Source organism: Crocodylus porosus, unplaced genomic scaffold (genome assembly GCF_001723895.1).
Source record: "Crocodylus porosus isolate Cpor-Errol unplaced genomic scaffold, CroPor_comp1, whole genome shotgun sequence".
Taxonomy (NCBI): Eukaryota; Metazoa; Chordata; order Crocodylia; family Crocodylidae; genus Crocodylus; species Crocodylus porosus.
The window spans coordinates 4,890,217-4,911,910 of record NW_017728920.1 but is presented as its reverse complement, the minus strand read 5'-3'; the positions used below and the strand labels follow the sequence as shown (position 1 = coordinate 4,911,910).

The following is a 21,694-nucleotide window of genomic DNA, read 5'->3' as shown; positions in this document are numbered from 1 at the left end:
TTGAGTAAATATGGTATGCAAGATCAGCAGATGCAATAGAGGCTCCCAACTTTGATCCAGTTCAACATTGAAGGTTTTTTTTCTAATATTATATATGTATATGTATGTCTCAACAGACAGAGAATTTCATTTTTTTTTATTAGTATGGAAGCATTAAATGTCAAACACCTAAGAAAGGATTACAGAAAGAGGGTAGAAAAAAGCTTGAGAACAATATGAATGTGAGTTACTTGCTGTTATCACCCACTGAAAGAGTTTGACAATTTTGTCTTCATGGCTGGGAAACCGGTGACTGCTAATCTGATGACAGCCTATTACAGTTTGATTATCTGTTGTTAGAAATAATGTCTGGGTTTTAGTTCTGCTCATAATTTCATTGTCTGCTACCAAGAAGATTCTAGTATTTTGAAAAGTTAGCATCCAATGACATTCAGAGGCTTCTAAGGGTGTCTTCATTACTTTGAGAAACGACAACCTTAAATGCTATTACTTTCATAAGACTTCACTTCCAAGATATTTAGTTGATTTTTTTTGCCATTCCAAGGGAAGCTGCATAAATCCCATGAAGCTATTTGGCAAAATAGAACAAAAAGCTACAAAAATTTCATGTTAACGTTTGGTACAGAATACCAAAAGGAAAGCTACAGCATTACAACAGAATGCATTTTTTTCTTAAAAATACTTACATTAGCAATATCATTTTCTGTTGCTCGGAAAGGCAACCCTCTCATGTGAACAAAATGACCACCACCATGAAAACCTGAACCTGCATCTCCACCTCCACCATAGCCATGTCCTCCCATACCTGTAAAACAGTACACTTGAGAATCTCAAGAAAGGCTAGAGACACCCATTACCACTATGGGCTCCTGTTTTTAAAAGTGGATGTACTATGCAACTGCCTCTCTAGATTGGGACATAACTATATTTTCAGTGTAGCAGACACTAGTAACTTAAGAGCATTAACCAGAACAATTCTGCTTTCCAGATACTTCTACTTTAACTGATTTATTAATCTATTTTATATGACCTGTTCTTTAACTACACTCAAATAGTTTTTTAAATGCTGATTTTACCTCTCCCATCTCTCATTCTGTCATCATAGCCATCGTTTCCATAGCCATAGTTATTATAGCCGCCATAATCATCAAAGCCACCATATCCTGTACAATTTAAAGAGAGCCATAATTATGTTCACAGAAGTTCAATAGACAAAAATAAGTCTATAATTCCCACCTTAGTTAACTTAAACATGACCAATATAAACACAAATTCTCACTTTTAAGTGCTTAACATTTAGACACACAAATTATTTTTTCCAGCTTCTTCCCTCAAAATGTACTTACATATATGTTTCCATACAATTTCTATTACCGTGTAATATTTTTGTGCCAGCACTTTCAATAACACTCATTGTTGGTATGTCAGTAAGAATCCAGTTATAAATATGTATTTTTTTCCAAACCTAGCAGGTACTGAAGTTAATGACATTTCTCCATTTCTTGACAAAAATGTCAGAAACATGAAACTGTCAACAGAACCTTTGTTCATTAGATACACATACCACCGTCATATCCACCACCTCCTCGACGCATTCTGTCATACATACTTCCACGCCCAGCTCCATAATAACCCCCTCTTCCTCCTATTGGTCTATCATATGGTCCAGGTCGTTGTTGTCCCATCATTCTTCTCGGTGGGTCATAGAATCCTCTGATTTCACTCTTACTACTTTTGAAGATTTCAATATATCTAAATAAAAAAGTATTTTCAAGATACAAATAAGAATACATGCAGAAGCTGTTTGAAAATTACAATGGCTGCACTAAATTAGGTAACTGTCTTTCTAAAGCTAGATATACTCCAATAAATACGAACAAAGATACCATACAACTTAAGTCACCCAATAACCTTAAGATTCTTAAGCGTATCAATAGAAAGCTTTTATATTAGTAAATTTTACTGAGAGAGAATTCTGATTGTACAATTTAAATACAAGAGAAGTCTTTGTACTAAACTTGTACTTCTACTCTTCAAAAATAGCTGGCTATACTCATATTTATCACAGAATATCCTACACAAAAAAAGAAAAAGAAACAAGATTCCGATTTTAGCAAACTACATAGTGTAATACTGTCTTCCCCCACCCCCCAAAAGCTACTGTATTTGCCAAGTTAAACGTAGGATCATAATTATAAATTCTTTAAAATAGTCAGTTAAATATTATGGTCCCCAACCCCCCCAAAAAAAGCATTACTGACCCACAACCCCCAAAAATAAAGATTTAACACCATCCCAAACTCTCCATCCCCACCTGTGCCCTATTCTTTCCTTGTGTTTCCCCAGAGCATTTTCTGCTATCTCCTTTGAAGCAAACTGCACGAAGGCCTCCCCTGTGCTTCTCCCCTGGTAGTCCAGCGTCAATGTTATCCCATTTGGCACGATTTCCAACCCTTTAACCCAAGGACAAATAACCCCATCAAGGGGAACAGTGTTAAAGGCTGAAACATTCCCATCTGCAGCAAATACTTAAAAGCATGTCTAAACAATAACAAAAAAATATATCTGTTTCCCCATCACCCAACAAAGCAAGCCCATGATCTTTCATTAAACATTATGGGTTTAGCTATACTGTTGTAGCTTAAAAACAGATAATCCCACCTATGTTATATGAAGAAATGACTACTAGTCAAACAGTTTAACTTTGCTCCAAATTCTAATATATAAACACAGTAGCTTTGTTTCAAAAAAAAAAAAAAATAAAAAAAAAATGTACTGCCTTGACAGAATCAGACATATCCGTTTTTTACTATATCGAATATTATCTAGTTACAAAAGCATAAGTTTTTACTTTGGAAATATAATTTAAGATACAACCCACCCCACACCCAATAATTGGTTATTAATAAATTAAACTACATGAAACAGTAACAGAAGTGAACATAGCAGAAATACAAAAATCTCAGCGACTATACTTTGTCTATACTAGAGATACCTTGGAAAAACTGAACAATCTCCTCTTTGCTGCAACCAAATGGCAGGCCACGAAGTCGTACTACTGTTCCATCATTAGATGCATCATTTGGGCCATTATGTTTCCCACTCCAGTCCATTTTTTTCTATTAAATGAAACACTACAGGAAAAACACATAACAAAAGAGAATCAATGTATTACTAAGCTCCACTAAAAAAAACAAGAGTCCAGGTTTCTTATGTTGAGAAGTTAAAAGTTATGTGAAGATTACCAGCTCTATCCCTATTATACACTTGAGATGCAGTATAATAGGGAAGAAGCATCAAACTTTGATAATAAGCCTGACTTAATTCAGCACGCTGCCAAATCTGAGGGGCTATGAGTGTGTATCCTTACTGGTGTTGTTTAGAGGCATAGAAGATTACAGGAAAAACACTGGCATACTTGAAGAAAATGGATTAAGTTTTGTTTCAAGAGACAGAAGGCTAGAGTGCATTTTTACTTGGCCTGCTGTATTGATGCAACTGGAAGACCTCAGGGTAACTTAGGGGAGTCTTTTTTTTTTTTTAACCCCCAGACAATTGAAAGGCAGCAGAAAGAACGTAAGCATCCATGCACTGGGAGATAGAGATACACTGAGCTGGGATCAAGACCTGCAGCCCAGTCCCTATAAAGGCACACCCTTCCTTTTAGCTACTATCCAGGCACGATTCAAAGTTCCCAGGCTCGCTGCAATTCCCACCACACAGGGAACGTGCTCCCTACAGTTCCCCACACTAAGCAAGTGCAGGGCTCTGCGGCACAAAGGGCCACAGCTCAGAGCACGAGTAGCGCAGGAGGGCGGGAAGGCTTCTCAGAGGTACGCGCCTAGTTACTGTCCCGTGCCCACAGCTTCACCCGCCAGGTCCGGCCCCGCAGTGCGGGAGCCGCAGCGGCCGCTCGGGCAACCTTATCTCGATCTGCGCGGGCGGCCCCGCCCCCGCCAACAGGCAGGTGTGACCGGCGCATGCGCCGCGCGTCCCGCGCGACCTCACAATGGGCCGCGCAGCCCCCTCCCGCGGGGATAAGACGTCTTTGTCAGTCGGTGGCAGGGGTGGCGCCGCTGCAGGGCACGGGGGCCAGTCCCGCCGCCAACGGCAACGCCAGAGGCCTCCGCGACACGCAGAAGGGAGACAAAGGCTTCGCCCGCCCCCTGGTCGCCATTTCCCGCCGCTGTGCGGGCACCGCCCCCGAGGCTCGGGAAGCCCCACGTTCGCCCAATCCCGGCTTCCTAAACCACGGCGGCGCCTCCGCCATCCGGCCGCCGCCCCACCGCCAGCTCCTCCGCACAATATGGCGGCAGCGGCCCGGAGTCAGGCCCCGTGCACGAGCCTTCCCCCACCCCGCCGCTCGTGCCGGGCCCGAGCTGCTGCAGCCGCCTCGTCCCGGGAGGGCTGGGCTGGGCTGCGGTTACCTCAGGCCCACCTCGCCCCACTCACCGGCAAACCCTTCCGCGCCTGTGGAAGCGCGGCGCCGGTGAGCTCGGCGGGGCGGGGAGGCTCCTCCTCGCCGCTTGGCGGGTTAGCGACCTGCGCAACGGCGACAGGCGGGATGGCGTCTCCAGGCGCAAATCTCGCGATACTCGCTGCGCACGAACAGCCGCTTACGCCCAAACTGGGCTGGGCGGGGATGAGGCACATGCGCGACGGAAAGAGTCTGAGCCTGGGCGCATGCGCGGTTGGAACATAGCAGTGAGGGCGCATGTGCCTAGCTCGCCATTGGTCACCCTAGTGCTGTCAGTCTCGGTGGACGCGGCTGTCGCGATGGACGTTACCAGGGTTTCCGCCCCTTATCCCCGCCTCACGCATGCTACTCTACCCCTTCGTGTCCCTGGGAGGTTTCAGCTGTTGGCTCAACTCTGTATCTCTCTGTGCGACCTACCGTGGGGCGGGTGCTGGCGTCCGTCCCTGTGTGGGGAATCATTAACCGAGGGCGGGGAGGAGGGTGGGAAGCCTCGCGCTCCTGGGCAGTTGCGGGCGCCATGCGGGTGGCGGTGTTCACTGTCGATGCCTTCACAGCGGAGCCGTTCGGCGGGAACCCGGCCGCAGTCTGCCTGCTCCACGGAGTAAGTGCTGTCGCCGGCTTCCTGCTCCCCTCAGGGCCGGGCAAGGCACCTCGACGGGCGCTGCTTCGCCGTGGGTCTGCAGCTCCCTGGGGAGGCCCCGTGCGTCGTTGCCCCTCTGTGAGATGCCAAGCATGACCTCGGGGATTTCAAATAGGGACCACAATGTCAAACCCACGCTTCCCTGCCGGGGGCTTCTAGTCTCTGCAAGATGAGAATTGTTTTTCTGTTGTGGAAAAAAAAAAGTCAAAAGCAAGAGGTGGCATTTTTTTGAGGGTGCCTTGGTTCTAATCGGGGGCACCTTGGGTCAAAATGGGTAGAGAAAAAGTAAATAAGAGCAAGAAAGCAGGAACAGTAATTTGCTAAAGCACACAGTAGTAGGATGGTCCCTGGATGCCTGCTGAAAGGAAGCTGGGGAGCCAGAGTGACCTGAGGAACAACGACTGCAAATTCCTGTGGTTTTTCCAAAACTCATTAAAGATACAGGCTTCTTTTCTCAGAAGTGAAGGGGAGGAAGAATAGGTATCTCAGGACCTTCCACATCCTGTTTTGTATGTGGCTGGTTCCCAGTTAGGCCAAGTTTATAAGCAATAAACATTTTTACCTCTTGATCGCCGTGGTGGTTTTGGTTCAGTTCCCAGTGTAGCCAGCCATACAAATCATATTCTGAACAAATCATAATATTCTGAACAGTTGTTCCTAACTGGTATTCTGTTATCAGTCTCACTAGCAGCCAGGAGTGGCAAATTCACTACCTTATTACCAGAGGGAGTCTCACTGGATTAGGAAGGAGAATATCCATAGAGGTGCTTGTGGGAGCTCTTACGTTTTTTGAAGTGTACAAGCTCTGCCATTCAAGTTTGGTTAAAGCTCAGTTTTAAGCTCCCTGAAATCCACAGACCCCCTGTTGAGTTGCCTTGGAAATTGGTGTGTTGCAGGTGGTTCCTGGGAGAGAGAGTGATCCACGTTTGGGAATTACAGAGATGATAATACTGAACTCTTTCCTGCTCCCCCCCCAGAACTCCTCTAGATTTTGCAGAAATCTAGGGAATAAAGCCATGGCTCTAGTCTCACTCAACGTTTACCCATATCTAAGCATGGCGCTTGCCACACTCCTTCAGGAAAGCAGTAGTGACTACACAGTATTCACCCAAGTGTATTGGCATGAGGCTAATGCATGTCAGATGCTTATGCTGTGCTGTTGTGGACAGATCTTTTAGAGGTTTTCTAGCTAGCCACCGTGAGCTTAAACTGTCCCTTGTGAAAACTTGGGGAGGGGAAAAGGAAGAAAAATGATCTTTCAAAAAAGGTGGTTTTTATTTTAGAAAAATGTAATTCAGTACATCAGGAAATTCAGCAAATGCTTAAACCATCTGCAAAAGAAAAATGAGTTATATATACAAAGATTTTTGGGGAGGAGAGGAAGGATTATGGGGAGTGAGATGAATGAGGATGGGGTGGAGCACAGGATTTTGAGGGGCTTGGGTCAGGTGGAAGTGAGGATCGGGGAACCAGAAGAGGGAGAAACTGGTAGGACAGTGGGTAGCAATATGAGCATGGGCAGCTGGGAGTGGGGGACATTGTTGCCAAGGATCTCAGCTCTACTTCTTCCTATCTTGTGCATGTGCTGAAATCTGGGGAGATTTTTCCACCTGGGGAAAGATCTTACTCATTCTTGTTGCCCCCATGTGAGCTAGAATGGGGAGGGGTAATACAAATTAAATAAAAACCAGGAAACTGGTTCATTTCATAGCTCCAGCTGTGTGACTAAGGAAGTGTATGATCCTAGCTTGTAAATGCTAAAGGCATAATGAGATGGAAAGGAAGAGGTTAGTTAGAAATGGTGGGGGCAGGTGAGAATGGAATGGTGGAGTACCAGTCTTCTCTCAGGTGCTTAAAATTATCCAGCCACTGCGTAACAAAACTATCAGGATTTTAGGACCCTGAACCATACCTGTGAATATTCTGACTAGCTTTGCTAGCAGCTAGAAATTCCTATATGTGGCCTTAATTTCCTTTCCTCTCTAACAAAGTGGGCAGAAGGAACAGGAGAACTTAAGAATTAAAGCACATCCTTTTTTTCTAGCCAGCACAGTAACTCAGCTGCAAAACAACATGACAGCTATAACTGCATAAATGATTGCTTACTTTTACAGTGTTCCATTTTCCATTAAAACAGGAAATTTAGTGACAAACCACCTGCTCAAATAGAGTTAAAGTTGCCTGAGAGTAACCTGTGCCCTTCCAGAACGCTGGGTTTAGCAAAAGTCAGACTTCTGAAAACTAGAAAATACAGTGTTAAGATATGCACAGGTACGGTGTTAATCTACCCTTGTAACTGGCAGTAGCTAGTGGGAGTTATCTAGGTGCAAGCACTCCAGCTTCAAGTTGTAAAAGACATATCCCTCTGTAATCACATTTTACCTTGCTGTTCTAGGTAATCCCTCCACTATATAATACAGCTCCATCTGACACTATGAATATAGCTGAGATCCCACTAGGCAACCTTAACTCTGTTAATGATTTTTTTCAGTGAATTCAAAACTCAAATAGACATTCTCCATCTCTACTGACATAGCTTCAATAGTATTGAAAGAATTCCATGTATCACCCCCCTAACTTATAAAAGAAAATTTAGACCCCTTCCTCAGTCAAGGGCTTGATTAATTTCAACTGTCCAGGCACAACAACACACTTTATGAAGTAGGGCTTTCTGGGGTGCCGACCACCTCTGGAGAACTAGAAACTTCTTTTGAAAAATGGGAGCTCAGATTCTCATGTAATAATGTGACTCGAAGAGATATGGCTTTAAAACAAATACTGAAGATATGAGACTCAAGAGATAATCCTAAGAACTAGCAACTTTTTTTCCCAGTGCTGCCACCAGCCGTATATTCAAAAAACTGTTGTTGTCTTCTGCAGAAAATTGCTTGTTATAAAAAACTTGCTACATTTCAAAACTGCCACAAGATGGAAGCATTTCGACATACTGCCTATACCTTCTATAAAGTCTTGGATGACTCATTTTTGTTCATCCTATTTAGAAGGGTTAGGGTCAGAATTGGACCTGTGAAGTAAGCAGGAGATTTGGCTACTATAAAAAGTTACCATGCTGTAGTATGTAAAGATCTTTTGTATCAAACAATAATTGTCTGATTTCTCTCGTGGGTTTAGTGGCCACATTAGATTTAAAGTGACTCTAAATACTTAGAGATAATGGGAAAACTTTAATCCTTCAGAAGTTGTAGCTGGTTCAGTTATGTTTCAGTACCTCAAAGGGCAAGTCTTTAGTTTGGCCATGCTTTGATTAGCATAAGACTGTGGAGAGAGATGTGGGTGGAAAAAAACAGGTTTTAAGCTACCTTTTAAACTCCTATAGCCTATGTATAATCTTCACTGGCCCTTTTAAACTCCTATAACCTGTGTATAATCTTCACTGGCCTGGGTCCCCAGTGTTAAGATCCAGCACATCTGGGAGCCTCTTATTGGCACCACATGACATTGTTTTCAGTTCTCTTCCATTCTTGGGATTTCCTCCACGGTGAAGTACCCTACACCTGAATGTGCACTATATTTGAATAGAATGGCACAGAGGACTTGGCAGAAATAGGTACTGAACTTAACCATTACTAGAGAATCGTAAGTGGTACGGAAGAGGTGAGGGGGGTGGGCTTTGTAAGGTTACAGGGAGTTGGTGTTACTAGAAGTTAGTGTCAGAAGTGGGACTTCTAAAATACTCACCCAAACTTCACCCAACTTCACCCAAAATTTACCCAAACTTCAGGAAGGCTTGCATTCTTCAGTAAAGCTGAGTCTCAGGTGGTAATGAGAAATTTTTGAGTGAAATCATTTTCTTTCTAATTTGTAAAATAATGAGACGGTTATTTCTAGTTGCCTACATATCATAATAATGCAAGTATTTATCTCTTTATCAAAAAAGCACGCAGCACATACAGAAAAACTCATGTTTAGAAATAGACAAATCATTTTATCTTTATCATAATGGAAAAAGATAGCTTAGTTATTTTACCTGAAGTTGGAAACTGTATTTGCTGGCTTCCACTTCATTTTTTCTATTGTTTCAATTTTAGGACTTGGATGAAGACATGCACCAAAAAATTGCATCAGAAATGAACCTCTCAGAAACTGCTTTCATCAGAAAACTGCACACCAAAGATGACTTTACCAAAAGTAAGCCACTATGTTTACCTCAGAAATCTTGCAAAAAAGCAAGATGATCTTCATCCATTCATAATTTAAAGTTTCAAAATTATGAGAATATAAGATAATAAGGTAAATTATTGGAGATGTATGGATGTCATGTATTTAAAAGAAGGTATTAGTAAGAACAAGAAGCTTCCTGTACACAGATTTTATGGAATATGAATCCACTCTGTTGATGTATTGTATTGTAAGTGTTTTAAAAGGTACAAGACAATTTAGTAACTATAAACTACATAACACGGGACTTAGCACTTTATGAAGAAGAATATGTTATGTATAGGAAACACATCCATTAGGTACAGTGAAAAGAGAAATTAATCCATTTATGAGATATCTACATAAGTAGAGTTATCCCTGTTATACAGTTATAGGGACAGAGAAACATAAAGGTTAACAGAGTATTAAGTGTGGTCTGAAAGAAGCTGGACAACATGAGCAAAGGCCAGTTTGATTGCTCCTGTGTTCAAGGGTGCAGGACTTTGTACTGATCTTTCTGAATAAACAGGATTGCATCAAAGAAATGTCTATAATTAATTTATTACCATGTTAAAAACCGAAAGGAGCCCAAATTTTGGAAAACAGTTGTGTTTTGTGTTTTCTACAGCTACCAACTGATGACCAATAGAGATATCTCATTTATTGTAAATACTTTTAGGTTTTACGTATCCTATAAAGTATGAGAAATGCTAGATTATAGTTCACTTTTTTAAAGAGATACTGGAATGTGTCATCAACCAATGACTCTGATGACAATGTCAATTGCAAGATCACAATTAAATGGCTAAAGAGAACAGTGTTGGTACATTGGCAAAACCTTTTACAGCAACTTGGTCATCGTGTGTAGGTACTGAGCAGTGTCACCAATAGATAACAGACCTATACTTTACGTGTATTACATCTGCTGGTGGAAGATGGCAGCTGCCCGTTAAGTACAGCAGGATATTGTAGATTTTGTAGAAGGAGCAATTGTAATCAACCACTCCATGTATCATTTGTAAACAGAATACTTAAATATTTTAGAGATATGCACTCTTCAAATCTGAGTAACATTCCTGTAGGCGGTGGTGTTCTAGGACGAGTCTGTGCTCACATGTGAGGTGAAATGCTACAGTCTACTACTTTTTGCTGGCAATTGAGTAAAAATGTTGAGAAAAACTAGGCATACAGAACAGTTTTGGAGAGGATAGTGCTTCTGTTCCAGAGACGTGGTATGATTGTTTATGGGGACACTAAGAACTGTTGTATTTTTTATTAATAGGGACACCAACCACAAACAGGCATCCTGAGTAGTGACTACCCTATTTGTCTCCAGTTGTGTCACAGCTAGACACCATCTTCTACAGCTCTTAAGCACAGAGTTCCATTTGCAAGAGCAAATTATCACCACAGCTGGATTCCAGGCTTACTCTGCTTCAAATTGCTTCCGTGGGTCATTCATAAGTCTTAGCCAGTAGGGTTGATTTTTGTGTTTCATTTGTTTTTGTTAGATAATGGACCTTGATGACTTTACTGCACTAATTTTTCTTATTGACACGGTGACGTGTCTTTTCAAGACATGTCCACATGCAGTCTTTGTTCCTCCTGCAGTCTTCTAGTCACGTCTGCTTGGATCCTATTTGTTTTAAATAAATTTACATAAAAACATCATGTTAAATCCTGTAGCTCTTGAGCTTTTCAAAGGTACAGGAACTCAAAAGGCAAAGCCAGAGTGTTCTCTATGTGTATTGTCCCATTCATAAAGGAAAAGCTTGATGTGATTTTAGAGAGACAAAGACTGTTTGTACTACATAGGGCACGGGTTTTCAACCTTTTAAAATAAGTGTACCCCTTCTGGTGGTGGCGGCTGGACAGCGGGGGTGGGGAGGGGCTTGCATGCAGTTGCTGCCGTGACCCACCACTCTGTGCTGCTGCCACTGCACCCCACTTTCCCACGGTTGGTCACATGTGTAGCTCCGCAGGCTGCTGACAGGCCTCGCATCGGCGTGGGGTGGTGGATAGCAGCAGCGGCTGCAGCGTGGGAGCTCCCTCCCTGCCCCACCCCATGTGGCCTGCAGAAGGGTGCCTGTGTGGCCTGCAGAAGGGCACCACTGCTCTTGCCTCCTTCCCACCACCGGCCCTGCTCCTGGGAGGCAGCAGCTCAGGATGTTGGGTGGTGGCGAAACGTCCCCACCCGGCTGCGTTTACCCCCTAGGACGTTTCCAAGTACCCTAGTGGTACATGTACCCCGGTTGACCTCCCCTGACATAGGGGTTAGTCTGGGATGTGAAGAGGTGCAAACCCTAATGGACATATCTGTGCTGCGAGAAAACCTGAGGGTGGTGGAGCACCTTTGGGGTGCTCACTACATGGCAGGGGCTGCAGTAGGCTGGGACAAAGCCAGCAGGGAAGGCAGCCAAGTGAAGGCCACCTGAATGTCATTGAAAGGGGGGAGGTGTGTGGTGGAGCACCTTTGGGGGGTGCTCGCCACTTGAGGGCTCACACAGGCTCTGAGGGGAGCCTGCTTTGGGGAAGTAGCAGGAGAAACCTCCCCCAGGTACCATTTTAAGGGTGAAGGTGTGTGGCAGGGCATTATTGGTGCCTGCCACTTTAAGACCAGAGCCAAGCAGCCAACAGGTGCTTGATTGCGGCAGCCGTTTTAGATCCCTGGCTGCCTATATAAATTTCATAGATTTCATAGACATTAGGGCTGGAAGGGACCTCGGAAGATCATTGAGTCCAGCCCCCTGCCCAAAGGGCAGGAAGTCAGCTGGGGTCATAGGATCCCAGCAAGATAAATATCCAGTTTGCTCTTGAAACAGATCAATTCCCTGCTGGTGGTGGAGACAGCGACATCACCTGGCTACAGGGCTTCATGTATTATTTTGGAGGAAAGGGAGGAGCTGTAGGGGATGGCTAGGAAGCTCCTGGTCCTGGGTATGACCTAAAACTGCACCCTGCCAGGAGCGGGTGGCCTGGCGGGGCTCTCAGTGGTGTAGGAGCCCCCAGGAAATGCCAGGCCAGTGATCATCCTGGTGAAAGGCGGGTGGGGAATCCTTAACCCTAGCACTGACCTTCAGGTGGGTTTGTGTAACACCAGAAGCAGTTGGGGCCAAGCACCCTGATGAGAGAGAGTTGGGGCCAGGCACAGCTACGGCCACCTGAGCCCACTGGGGAGGGAAGCCCCGTGGCCCCAAGTGAGGGTGGCAGAGATGAGGAGCCCCAAGTGAGGGCAGCAGAAATGAGGAGCCCTGAGTAAAGGGGAGTAGGCCAAGGTATGTTTCTAGATGCCTGAGGCTGTAATTTGGGCCAGAGGCTGAGTAAAGGAGGCTCAGTCCAAGAGAGAGGGGTGAGTCCTGACCCTGGTAAGTCCTCCACCGCTGGGAGGCTGAGTGTGGGTCAGAAGCAAGATCTGTAGTGAGCACAATGATATGCTGCTTCGGCGGGGAGTGAGAGTCCTCGTGAGACCCTGGAACACACCAGTCATGGTGTGAGTTACCCTAGCTCCCACAACCAGGTGGGTAACCCCTAGTAGGGGCCAGAAGGTGGATCCAAGAGAGTGAAGGGGTTAGTCGCAGAGGCCTGATGTAGAATACCCTCCACTGGTCAATGCTGGGGCCAGGACCAGAAAGGTCAAAAAGGCCAGGGGTCCACCGTGAGGGATGCACAGAGCTGAGGGCCTGGGGTTCTGATTGGCCTTGGAAGTGAGGCCAGGGCCTGTGTGGCCAAAGGTCCCCAGGGAGAACATGTCCGAGAGGGGAAATACTTTCAGGGAGCTAGACAGCCCAAATGAAGGTGGGGTACGTCGCCAGAATGGAGGGATTGTAGAGGGGTCTGAACTGGAGGATTCTGGGGCCCAGTGTAGGGCTGGTGAGATTAACATCAGTGGATGCCATCTGAGAGGCATGGGCTGCTGTGTAGGGGAAGTATGGAGCTGCAGATAGTGCCCCCTGGCACCGGGGCAAGAATGAACAGCCTCTCGCATTAATTAACATCTTAATTAATTGAGAACAAGGCATGGTGGGTGAGTCAGGTGGGAGGTATGCCCAAAGGGAAGTGGGGAACCTAGCACTGTGGCTAGGCGGGGAGCCCAACTTTGTCACACTTAGTTTAGATGCAGTTCTATTAGTAAAATTGTACAAAGGTTACTAATTGTACATAGTACAAAGTGCTTTGGATGCATTCCTGAAGCTACAGCTTTGTCATTATTTTATACTGTAGTCATGTACTAAAAAAGGACTCCCAGTGCAGACATGGCCTGACAAACAATAGTTGTACCAAAAAACAGGATTAAGTGGGATGGCTAGAAACCTTTGTGCAATTCAGTCTGATTGTATAAGATTTGTCTGCTCAGATTCAAGCATAATTACTTAGTAAAATGTTTAGAAATTAACAGAGGAAGAGAGGCTTTTCTAATCCTTTCATAAAATTAACTTTCTCTCTCTCTCTTTTTAAAAGGTTCCTGCTTCGGATTAAGGTGGTTCACACCAACGAATGAGGTCCCTCTTTGTGGTCATGCAACCCTAGCAGCGGCTGCCGTATTATTCAATATACAAAGTATTATTTTTACATTATTCTATGTTATGATTATTTTGACATAATTTGCTAAATGTTTCTGGTTTTAAAAATATACTCACACTGCCTTTTTAATTATGCTGTGCAAGTACGGCAGTTAAACTCCAAGAACACTTTTGAAACACTTATGGTTGGCCCCTTAACTAGTTATCTTTTTCTCATGCTCTGCTGTTACAAGGTACAGTCTACCTTCAGATTCCCATGACCTCTTATCTCTGTCATTATGAAAAGAACTGAATGTGCAGCTCTCAGCTGGTGTAGGGAAGTCCAGAAGAGGTAGAGATATTGCAGAGTATATGTTCCCCTTCCATTGTGGCTAGGAGGAAGCCCCTATTTGGCATATGCTTCAGCAGTTTCTTTATTGAGTTTGTAGGAGTTTTGCCTAAAAAAAACCAACTGGCTCAAGAATTTTCTTGGAATGTAATCCCATGTAGATAGTCTGCTAAAATAGAATAACTCTACCATGTAGGATGAAGGAGCAAACACTCTGGACAGTAGGATTAGGATTCAGATTGACCTTGATAAATTGGAAAAATGATCCAAAATTAATCAAATAAAATTCAGTAACACTAAAGGACCTGGGGGTTATTTTGAACCAGAAGTGGGCATTTAAGTGGCTGGAGGGCCACTTAAGGAGTTTTGGTGAGGTGTTCCAGGCTGGGTCAGCACCCTGCCTCCCTCCAGCCCTCAACACCTCACCAAAACTCCCTAAATGTCTGCCCTGGGGCCTGGCCCCATGCTGACACCACCTGGTGATCCTGGGGTCTCCATAGAGACCAGCCCGGGACCCATGCAGGCAGGGTGTACTTGGCTGGGTGGTGCCACAGGTGGGCAAGGAGTGGCATCTGGGAGCAGGATGGGCAGGCAGGGCTGGGGCTGGGATTGGAATTGTAGGGGCGTGGCAGGGTAGGCTGCAGCCCAGGGCACGGTCGTGATCTGCTCCCTTCATGACCCTGCCCACAGAACTAGTACCTGTTGCAGGGACACGTAGGCAGCAGATTGTCGCTCTGCCCCAGTCCCTGACCCTGTGTTGACACTGCCCCACAATCCTGATCCCAGCCCTGGCCCTGCCTACCCATCCTGCTCCATGGAGACCCCACCTGTCTGCTTCATCCAGTGCTCCCAGCAGTAGGTACAGGGTGGATGGTCCAGGGTGCCCAGGCAGCAGGGCCAGGTCTGGTGGCAGCAGAGCCATCCCTAGGGGTGTGTGGGCCCCAGGATATATCAGCCTGTGCAGGGCCGGGGGGTGGTGAGTGGGGTGCGGATGGTGAGCGACCAGAGCACAGAGCCAGCAGCGTGCAGCAGGCACGGCAGAGCTGACAGTGCATGGCAGCCACAGCGGGGCCTGCATGGCACTATCCGTGGGGCCCAGGGCGGTTGTCCTGATTCGACCCCCCCAAGAGATGGCCCTGGGTGGCGGCAGTCGAGATTGGCAGTGGCAGCTGGAAGGAGCTGTTGCTGCAGGGGCTGCTAGGGAGCAAGTGTGGTCACCATGCTGCCTGGGCACATGTCACAGCCCAGACTGCCCCCTGCTCCTGGGCTGGGGAGGGCTGAGGGAACCACTGTGGGCTGGATAAAATCGCTTGGCAGACTGGATCTGCCCCTCAGGCAGTGTTTTGCCCACCCTGGTTATGGGCTATAATGAGCCAACAGCATGCCCTTGTTGCAAAAACTGCCAATAACATAATAGGCTATATTAATAGGAGTACCACCTGCACTGGTAGGGCCTCACCTGGAGTACTCTTTTCAGTTTTGAGCCCCACATTTAAAAAAAGGCGCAGACAAATTAGAAATAGTCCCAAAGTGATTAGAACTCTGGGAAACATGAGTTTATGAGGAAAGGTTAAAAGAACTGGGATTTAGCCTGGAGAAGAAAAGACTGATGGGGGATCTGAGAACAGTTTTCAGATATCTGGAGAGTGGTTATACACAGACTATTCTCTGTGATCACAGGGCACAGGGCAAGGAATAATTGTCTTAAATTTCAGCATGGGAAATTGAGGTTGGATATTAGAAAGAACAGACTACCTAAAGAGGTTATAGAATCTCCATCCTTGGAAATTTTTAGGAGAAGGTTGGACAGACACTTGTCCAGGTTGGTTTAGAAAGGGAGGATCCTGCCTTGAATAGATTTTTGGATGAGGTCCTGAGGTCCCTTTAGCCCTACATTTCTATGTATTTTTATGATTCTAGCTATTTAAATATGCTAAAAGGTGATACTTATATAATTATAAAGATTCTTTTCCAATCCTCCAACTTCTTATTTCAGTGACAACTATTGCAATGTTTTTTCTTTAGAAAACATGAATTCATCTCTCACTTTTGTAACACTGAGTGGCGAATTAAAGGCTAGACAAGAAAAAGATCATATTGTCCTGGACTTACCCCTTTATTCAGCCTACCCACAGGTCAGACCATGTTGTATATTTGTATGTTGCTTTCAAGAAACATGCCTCTGTTGCTTATGAATCTTGTTTGCTTGTTCTAGGAGTTTCAGGAAGTAGAAGAGCTAGTAAAGGTAATTTTTGGTACATTTATGTTATTGTTCAAGCTAATTTTTCAATGGCTATAAATATTTTCTCATGGTAAAATGAGTGAAAAATGACTGTGATAGTGCACAATGTCTCCATATGAAATTATTTTCTTGTGTGTGCAGATATCTAAATACAGAAATTCAGGGAATGAATGTATTTTCCAACCTAGCAGTTTCTCTGGTTGTGGCAGTTTTTCTGGTTTCACCTCCAGCCCTTCTTTATTGAATAGCAGTCTTTCAGTGCCAGCTTTTGGTCTAGTATAACCACATAGGCTGCTTACAGACATGGAAAAAAAACCTACAAATGGCACTTTACGTTCAGTTTGGTGCATCCCCACACCTAGCACAGTACATGCCCTGAAGAGACATCATATTAGTTTCACCTGGCTCTCCCAATGTCTGTATCCATAGCAAATGTATCTGTCATCCTGTCGAGAAGTGGGTAGCGGTGTCCCACAAGGGTTGGTGCTTGGTCCAGTACTTTTCAACATCTGTATTAAGGTTTTTGATGTGGGAGTAAAGAGCTCACTAGCCAAATTCACAGACAACACCAAGTTATGGAGAAGCGTGGTCACACTTGAAGATAGGCTACAGATACAGCCAGACCTAGACAAGCTAGCAAGTTGGGTGGATCAGAATCTAATGAAGTTTAATGTCAAGAAATTTAAAGTGCTCCACCTCGGGATGAGCAGCCCCCAACACATCTATAGGCTTGGCAGCACCAAACTGACCAGCACCACAAATGAAAGGGACCTGGGGGTAATAAGAGATCACAGTATGAATATGAGCTGGCAATGCGATGCTGTAGCCAGTAGGGCAAATAATACTCTGGCATGCATCATCTGATGCATCTCCAGCAAAACAAAGGAGGTGATTCTTTCGCTGTACTTAGCACTGGTGAGACCACAGCTGGAGTACTGCATCCAGTTCTGGGCACCACACTTTAACAAGGACATGGACAAGCTTGAGAGAGTCCAAAGAGCCACCCATATAATTAGTCTTACAAGGCAAGCCATATGAGGAAAGGCTGAGGGATCTAGGACTCTTCAGCCTGAAGAAAAGAAGGCTGAGAGGGGACCTGCTACTCTAGGGAAGTATGCCAAGGGCTTGGTGAGCAGCTGTTCACCAGGGCACCTGAAGAGAGAACTAGGAGTAATGGCCACAAACTCCTGGAAGACTGATTCAGGCTCAACGTTAGGAAAAACTTCTTCACAGTGAGGGTGTCCAGACTGGAATAATCTCCCTACAGAGGTGGTGCAATCACTTACCCTGGAAATCTTCAAGAGGAGACTAGACAGTCACTGTGTTGGGGTCACCTGACCCCCAGTTATCTTTCCTGCTTGGTGCAGGGGGCTGGATCTGATGATCTTCCAAGGTCCCTTCTGGCCTTACAATCTATGAATCTAGATCAGGTGAATCAGCAAGGCTTTTTTCACTTCTACTGAATCAGCTAAAATTAGATAAAAGAGCCAAAAAGCCCCACTGAAGCACCTGATCTATACAGACACTGGAGAGCTGGTCAAACTAATGAACTTCCTTTTCTAGTAAAGCATTTTTTTCATGTCTGTCAGAAGCCATAATAAGGACCAGTCTAGTGTACTTTCTCTCACCCCATTCCCAGAGCTACGTTTCATGCTGGTACATAAGAGTTGGCATGCAGAATCCCTAGTTGTAATTCAGCCATCAGTCTGGATGCAGAGGCCCTCCATGTATCCATTTTGCCTGTATTGCCCTTGTATTCATGTACCCTGCAATTGTATGAAAGGCCTTGTCTGAGCTCTCTGACAGTAGTTGAATTTGCCTTTAAAAAATGACAGGGGAAAAAATCACATACTCTAGTGACCTTTAACTGTTCTGTTTGGTTTATCTAACATTCTTTTACCAGACAGCAGTAGGTGATATGGTTGTTCAAGACCTTTGCTATTCTCCTGACACAAAAAAACTCCTAGTCCGTCTCAGCGATACTTATGAAAGGTAAATGATGCTATCTGACACAAGTGTTCTTGTATAAATGTATGAATTGTTTATTCAGCAGTACTCATGTACAGGTCCTTTTTATATGTTTGTCTTGGAAACATGGGGATAGTAAAAAATCCTTCGTCTCCATATTCTATATGTATATGTCTCTGGGCTGTTATAATTTTGAATCTGTCAAGCTAAGCAGGATCAAGCATTCTCTGCACTTGAGTTGAATACCTCCCCAAAAGACAAACTGAATGATAGGAAGAAGTTTTAGTGATGAAACAGATGATTTTCTGGATCCAGTTTGAAGAGTCTTTGTTTCTGGAGGTATTGGTTTTTTAAATAAGGTATAAAAACCAAAGCCTTTAAATATCTCACAGTGTATGTTACCATTCTGCCTGGGTGTACATTCTACCAATACAGAATATGTTGGGGGATTTGTGGCTATCTATGCTTATGCATTCGTAAATAATAACTTCATGGAACAAAGTTCATCAGGAAAAATTCCAAAGTGCTTTTCCATCTCAGAGGTTATTATTTTACTGTTAGTATCAATTTGGCACTTTTCAGCACTTATATTAATACTGATTATTTAAATATACTATGTTTATTTGATTAAAGGTCTGTCTTGGAGAAATTGAAAGTGAATGCCCAAGATCTTGTGCCAGCTGAGAAGACAGGAAAGGTGAAAGGGTTAATACTGACGCTTAAGGGAAGTTTGAGTGAAAAACATAAAAATTACGACTTTTATTCCCGATACTTTGCACCATGGAATGGAGTTCTGGAAGATCCTGTTACAGGTGTGTTCATATGTGTACATGGGATTGATTTGTGGCACAGTTCAGGTGAAGAGCTCTCATTATAAACTTGCACTGCGTAACTATATTTGCATCATTGAAATTTTTCATGTTCTTTTGGAGTTACCCTTGTAAGACTGCAGGAATTAGCTCAGTAAGCTGGAAACTTTTGCAGTCGATATCTGACCCATTAAAAAATGTCCAGGTTTCTGCTGTCATCAGGCCAGATATTTCTGCTTGTTTTTCAGATCCTGTAAGTACAGAATTCCCATTAAGAGGAGGAAGGGCAGAGGCTATTAAACTAATATATTCACATGCATTTCTCCTGAAGTATTCATTACTTTATTAATGGTACAGGTGCCTTATGATTTTTTTGTGACAACTTAATTTTTTACCAGTATGAAGGTCTTTTATTGTTGATACTCTCACCTACATACACATTGTAAATGCTACTAAGAAAACAAGTGTATAGAGGTTGGGGTGATGAGAATTTAAATGGCTCCTTTGATCGTTCTCACTGGGTATGATGGTGAGTCACTGCGAAGAGCAGTGAGCTCAGTCTCCCTCTGCAGCTTCTCTTGGAGCGCTCTAGTCTCAGACTCGTATGGCAGCTACCTCAGAACATCTTGACTCAGCGCTACTCCTGATTCAGTTGGCAGATTCAGTGTATTGGCAGAACTGTTTTACACTAATTTGCTTCCGGTGTTTTACTGGGATTGCTTGAGATCACTCCTTATGGGTCACAAGAAATGGATAATATGGACAGTCACTCTAAAAAGAAAGAACGGGTATAAAAATTGTTGTTTATGATGTGTTGTTCGCTGGTATTCCATGACATGTTCTCCTTGTCTTCTAGTATAGCATGCAATATAAACCTTGTCCTGTTCCCACAAAGGAACTGAAAGGTAGTTACAGCCACTGCATTTTTTGTCCTTGATTACAGGATACTAAAGGGTATACAAGGAACAGGGTTCCAAAGTTCTTGTTCTTTTTTTATTTCATGTTTATTATAACTCGAGATATTTGTATTGTCCATTTCATTTCAATTTTTTAAAATCTTGCTGAGCTCTTGCTACAGTAAAGTTTTCTAGCTAGCACTGTATCTGCTCAGGAAATAAACTTGCTTGAGATTGCCAATTAAGTGCCTCCTTGCCAGCCCTGAAAAGACAGAAGTCTTGTTGAGGGGCAGGTGACCTCACTGTAAAGATATTTTCTTTTCCTTCATGGTTTTACATCTAGAAAAAGAAAGCTGAAAAATTTTAATTATGAGCATTGTCCTTTTCAATGAAAGACATCTCAGTGTCGGATTAATTATTTTAGCTGTGTAAATGTCTTATATTGTGCTCAACCCTGTAATGATTTCATAACTGCACTACATGTCCTTACGACCACGTGGCTTGATTATTATGATTACTTTACATGAGGAACAAAGCACAAGACTAAGCAGCATGCTTACCTGTGAAATGGAGCAGTCATGATGACAATGTTTCAAACAGTCTTGGTTTTTTAGTATTAGCTGCCTTTTAAGGTGATCCTATTAATTTTTTAGGTCCTCGGTGAGAGTTCTGAAAACTTATTGTGTCACATCCTGGTGTGGGTATCTTTTCAGTGACACTACTTACTTTTAAGTCAGAGGTTGGCAACCCCTGGCACACGTGCCAAGCATGGCACGCAAGGCCATTTTGCTCAGCACACCACCGCCAGCCTGGGCTTTAAGCAGCTGTTGCCAGCCACAGAGCCCAAGCTGTTCCCAGCAGGCGGCTGGGAGACTGCAAGCCCTGCTGCAAGCAGACCAGGTTCCTTGGGCCGGCTGCAGCCAGGAGGCTTCAAACAGCTGCTCTGAGCTCTACATGTCGGCACTTCTGCACCTTCCAAGGTAGACATTGTGGGGTTTTTTTGGCACTCCAGCCAAAAAATGTTGCCTACCCCTTCAAGTGGTTCCTCCAGTCATGTACAAAACTATCAGGCAATTGAGTTTTTGTCATAACAGCCATGGGGTATAGAATTTTTTCTTTCTGGATGCTAATTTCAATCCACCTACTTCTACTTCTAAATTTCATCTAAAAACCTTGTTTTCAAGATTCTTTTTTTATAATTGTGTATGTCTTCTATAGCAACATCATTCCATTTGTTTAGATTGCTAATATTGTGATCTTTTGTTATTTTATTATAGTGTATTATATTTGTTGGCCAGCACTGATGTGCATTGGTCAAAGGATATAAATTCGTTATTTGTGGCTAATCATGAAGTCTTTATTTAGACAAAGCTCCCATTGAAGTCTGAGGAAAGACCTAATTAAGACATTAAACATTAAGAATTTCCCTTGTTGATGGTAGACTTAACCTTACTAACAGAAGTGTTATTCTAACTATTCCTCGAGCTCTTAAATATTTATATTCCAAATGCAACTTATGTAGTGTGGAAGAAATCAAACTTTGCATTGTGGTTGAATCAGAACTGACAGAGCCAGCTTTTCTTTATTTAAGGCTATACTGTGATCACAGGGAGAATTCCATACAGCAAGGGGAATCACCCACTTGTCTGCTTCAAA

General features: G+C 43.9%; 2 protein-coding genes across 5 annotated transcripts in view; one reads left to right on the top strand and one right to left on the bottom strand.

Moving 5' to 3' along the window:
• Nucleotides 1-4,589, bottom strand: part of HNRNPH3 (heterogeneous nuclear ribonucleoprotein H3) — an 8,609-nt gene extending 4,020 nt beyond the window's left edge. Inside the window, exons 1-6 of one of the 3 annotated variants that reach the window (XM_019538491.1) lie at nt 4,453-4,589; nt 2,996-3,134; nt 2,315-2,453; nt 1,565-1,752; nt 1,077-1,163; nt 687-805 (exon numbers count right to left, since the gene is read on the bottom strand). In XM_019538491.1, the coding sequence (XP_019394036.1) occupies nt 687-805; nt 1,077-1,163; nt 1,565-1,752; nt 2,315-2,453; nt 2,996-3,113 (651 nt within the window). In that variant the 5' untranslated portion in view covers nt 3,114-3,134; nt 4,453-4,589. Of the gene's footprint in view, nt 1-686; nt 806-1,076; nt 1,164-1,564; nt 1,753-2,314; nt 2,454-2,995; nt 3,135-4,452 lie in introns of those variants that run through there. The other 2 variants (XM_019538492.1, XM_019538493.1) reach the window with 2 other exon arrangements.
• Nucleotides 4,590-4,923: 334 nt separating this feature from the next.
• Nucleotides 4,924-21,694, top strand: part of PBLD (phenazine biosynthesis like protein domain containing) — a 24,938-nt gene continuing 8,167 nt past the window's right edge. Inside the window, exons 1-7 of one of the 2 annotated variants that reach the window (XM_019538494.1) lie at nt 4,926-5,078; nt 9,167-9,266; nt 13,734-13,832; nt 16,149-16,258; nt 16,339-16,368; nt 18,269-18,357; nt 18,967-19,145. In XM_019538494.1, coding sequence (XP_019394039.1) covers nt 4,995-5,078; nt 9,167-9,266; nt 13,734-13,832; nt 16,149-16,258; nt 16,339-16,368; nt 18,269-18,357; nt 18,967-19,145 — 691 coding nt within the window. In that variant the 5' untranslated portion in view covers nt 4,926-4,994. Of the gene's footprint in view, nt 5,079-9,166; nt 9,267-13,733; nt 13,833-16,148; nt 16,259-16,338; nt 16,369-18,268; nt 18,358-18,966; nt 19,146-21,694 lie in introns of both variants that reach the window. The other variant, XM_019538496.1, reaches the window with a different exon arrangement.